Source organism: Alligator sinensis, unplaced genomic scaffold (genome assembly GCF_000455745.1).
Source record: "Alligator sinensis unplaced genomic scaffold, ASM45574v1 scaffold8_1, whole genome shotgun sequence".
NCBI lineage: Eukaryota > Metazoa > Chordata > Crocodylia > Alligatoridae > Alligator > Alligator sinensis.
Genome location: NW_005842568.1, coordinates 79,980 through 83,310, shown reverse-complemented (window position 1 = coordinate 83,310; position 3,331 = coordinate 79,980). Strand labels below are relative to the sequence as shown.

Genomic DNA, 3,331 nt, shown 5'->3' with positions numbered 1-3,331 from the left:
GGACGGGACCAGGAGAGCTTTGTGCCGTGGGGTGCGCGCAACCCTGCAGCACCGCGGACCCGCTCACCGGGCCTGGGGGGTGCAATGGGCTCCCCAGCATCAGCACCTGCTGCTGCTGTGTGTGTGTGCGCGTGCATGTTCATGCAGGCGTGCATACGTGTGCATGCAGGCGTGCATGTGTATGCACATGCGTGCACGTAGGTGTGCATGTGTCTGTGCGCGCGCATGCATATGTACGCTCACGTAGGTGTGCATGTGTCTGTACGTATATGTAGTTGCGCGTGTGCATGCCTGTGTGTGCAGAGGTGTGAGACACACACATTCTTCAGCCCCGGGAGGGCAAGGGGCTGCCCCGATGCCCCGGGGGCGGGGGCGGGGGCGATGTGCTGCGGCGGGGCTGCCTGCCTCCTGGCGCGGGCGCTGGGGCCGGGTCCTGTGTCAATGCAGCGGTTGTTCCCGCCGGGCTGCGCGGCTGCCGCGTCCCCTATTTACTGCGAACAAAGACTCGTTTCCAGGACGACGCCCCGCGCTTGGCAGCGGGACCGTCTCCTGGACCCCCGGGCCCCCCGCCCCGGGGCCCCCCCCGGCAGTGCAGGGGGAGGGGAGGGTGGGGTGGCTCCTGTTGGCCTGTGTGCACACGCATGCACACACCCCAGACTTCAAGGGACTCATGTGCACCCACACGCACCTGGCTCCAAGGGACGCACACGTATGCACACAAGCACACCATTTCAAGGAACACATGTATGCACACATATGATGCTCAGACGCACACACGTGCACATGGCTCCAAGGGACACATGCGCAGACAGACCCACATGCACACACACGCATGACCCCAGGCAACACCCATGCTCACACATGCATGCACCTATGCATGCCCCCACATGCACACGACTCCAAGGGATGCACACACATGCAGGCATGCACATGTGACTGCAGGGGACATGCAGACACATATACATGTGTGCACATGCACAACTCCAAGGGACGCGCAGCCGCGCACGTGCCATTCAGCAGCCACAAGAGACATCCCAACATGGTTGCGCCCCTCCGTGCCCCCCCCCCCTTGGGGGGCTGTGATTCGCCTGCGCTGGGGTTTGATGTCTTGGGGTGGGAGGGTTTCTGGCCACCCCGGCCCCTCCTGGCAGCTGGCTCCCTCGGCCAGTCCATCCCAGTTCGCCCAGTGGGCTCAGTGTCACCTGCCCCCGGCCCCGTGGGGGGCACGGGGGGCTCTGGGCACTCACGGCCCGGCTTTCCCGCTGCAGGAGAGTACGTGGAGGGGGTGAGTGACCAGGACGTCCTGCTCATCCACTCCTGCCGCCAGTGGACCACGGTGACGGCGCACAGCCTGGAGGAGGGACACTACGTCATCGGGCCCAAGATCGACATCCCGCTCCAGTACCCAGGTAGGGACCCATGGCAGTCTGGGCGTCCTGCGGGGCCTGCGGCCTCGGGCAGGGCTTGAGACTCGAGGAGCGGGCGCGGGCCCAGGCATGTGGGCCGTGCTCGTGGTGGTGGCGGGGCCGTGGCATTGCGAGCGGGGTCAGCCCCCCTCAGCCTTCTCTTCTGCAGACTCAATCAGCCCGTTTCCCTCAGCCTCTCCTCACCAGTCCTGTTCCCCGGCCCCACAACCATTTTCACTGTCCTCCCTCCAATGTGCCCACATCCTTTCTGCAGTGGGGGCCCACAGCTGGACACCAGATGTGCTCCAGATGTGGCCTCCCCGGTGCCTCGCAGAGGGGAAGAAGCGCTGCCCTGGACCCGCCGGCACTGTCCCCCGTGCAGGCGAGGGCCGTGGGGGCAGGGCTGTGCGCTGGGCGGGGGGCTGCGTATTAAGGCTCTGAGATCACCCAGGCCCTTAATGACCAGGCTAAGTGCTTCCCATCTCAGTAATGATTCACGTTGATGAATTAATAATGGGAGATGGATGGGGGGGCCCGACCCCCGGCCTGGGGGAGGGGCGGCGAGCCGCGGCGTGTTAACCTGCTTTGCTCGGCCTCATTCATAAAACCCAGCTCCAAGCTGCCATGACCCGAGCCGTGTTGCCTGGCAAAAGCGTGTGGGGTTGCTCAGCTTGGGGGGGTGATGCCCCGAGCCGGACCCTCAGCCCGGGACCCCGGTCCCACCTCTGCCGGCTCCTCTGGTTCCCAGCTCCCTGGGGACCCGCAGCCTTGTGCATGCTTCTTGTTTCAGCCTAGACCCTAAGTCCCAACTGCATCATCCCAGCCAGGGCTTTGTCAAGTCTGGGCTTCAAAACCTCCCAGGACGGAGACTGCACCACCGCTCTGGGGGGCCTGGTCCAGCGCTGCACCGCCCTCCTCGGGAGAAAAGTCTTCAAATACCCAAGCTCAGCTTCCCTTGCTGCAGCTTGAGCCCGTTGCTCCTTGTCCTGCCGTCTGCCACCTCAGCCCCCAACCATCTTCATTGCCCTCCGCAGTCCTCCATGCCTAGCTGGGGGGAGTTACCACGCGGGGTTCACCCCGGGCCTGCTCTTGTCCAGCGGCCTCATTAACGATTTGGAGGATGGGATTACATGTGCGTCGGCAGACCGGTGGACGATGCTACGTTGGGCGGATCGCAGACGCCCCCGAGGGCAGAGCCAGTGACCTGGGCAGACTGGAGAAATGGAGATGCAGGACAAGGGGCAGGGCTAGGAGCAATGGCCTCAAGCAGCAGCAGGGGAAACTGAGGCTGGAGAGGAGGAGGGACTTTGTGACCCTGCGGGTGCTCAGGCGTGGGCCCAGGCTGCCCGGGGACGCGGGCGAGTCTCCCCCCTCGGACGGTTTCGAGGGCAGACTGGATTTAGGCGGGGCCGGTCCTGCCTGGAGCAGGGGCTGGACGAGCCAGGGAGTCGCACCTTCCTAGAGCCGTCGTGGGGGCAAACCCTGCACACGATGCACCAGCCGAGCCCAGCACGAATGCGCCGGGTCCACAGCCTCCTGCCCGGCGGGAGCTCTCTGCAGCCGGACAACGGCTCTAGGATGCTGGCAGTCAGGAAAGCCGTGAGAGCAGAGCTGGCGCCGTCCCAGGGCTGGTCTAGTGGGCGCGGGGGAGGACAGCACCGCTCTAGGTGGGCTCGTGCAGGCCCTGCTTTGCTCTCAGCCCTTTGCTGACGGGTGCAATGTGCCCCGGCGGGCGGCTGTGACCTGCCCAAGCCTGCGGCCTCTCTCCTCTGCACCGGCGGTTGTGCGGTTGCTGTTGCCCGAAGCCGTTTGCCCGTTCGCAGCTGCAGGATGCTGAGACGTGGTTTGGGAGGAGGCCGGTCCACGGGTCCAGGGGGGCCCCCCGGCTCCAAGCTCGCTGCCCTTACTGCTGCCTCTCACGGGTG

At 65.4% G+C, this 3,331-nt stretch overlaps 1 protein-coding gene across 1 annotated transcript in view; it reads left to right on the top strand.

Annotated features, from left to right (window-relative positions):
- GAREM2 (GRB2 associated regulator of MAPK1 subtype 2) overlaps positions 1-3,331 on the top strand; it is a 13,742-nt gene that overhangs the window by 3,245 nt on the left and 7,166 nt on the right. The window contains exon 2 of the mRNA XM_006032378.1: positions 1,269-1,409. Within this exon, the coding sequence (XP_006032440.1) occupies positions 1,269-1,409 (141 nt within the window). The remainder of the gene's footprint in view (positions 1-1,268; positions 1,410-3,331) is intronic.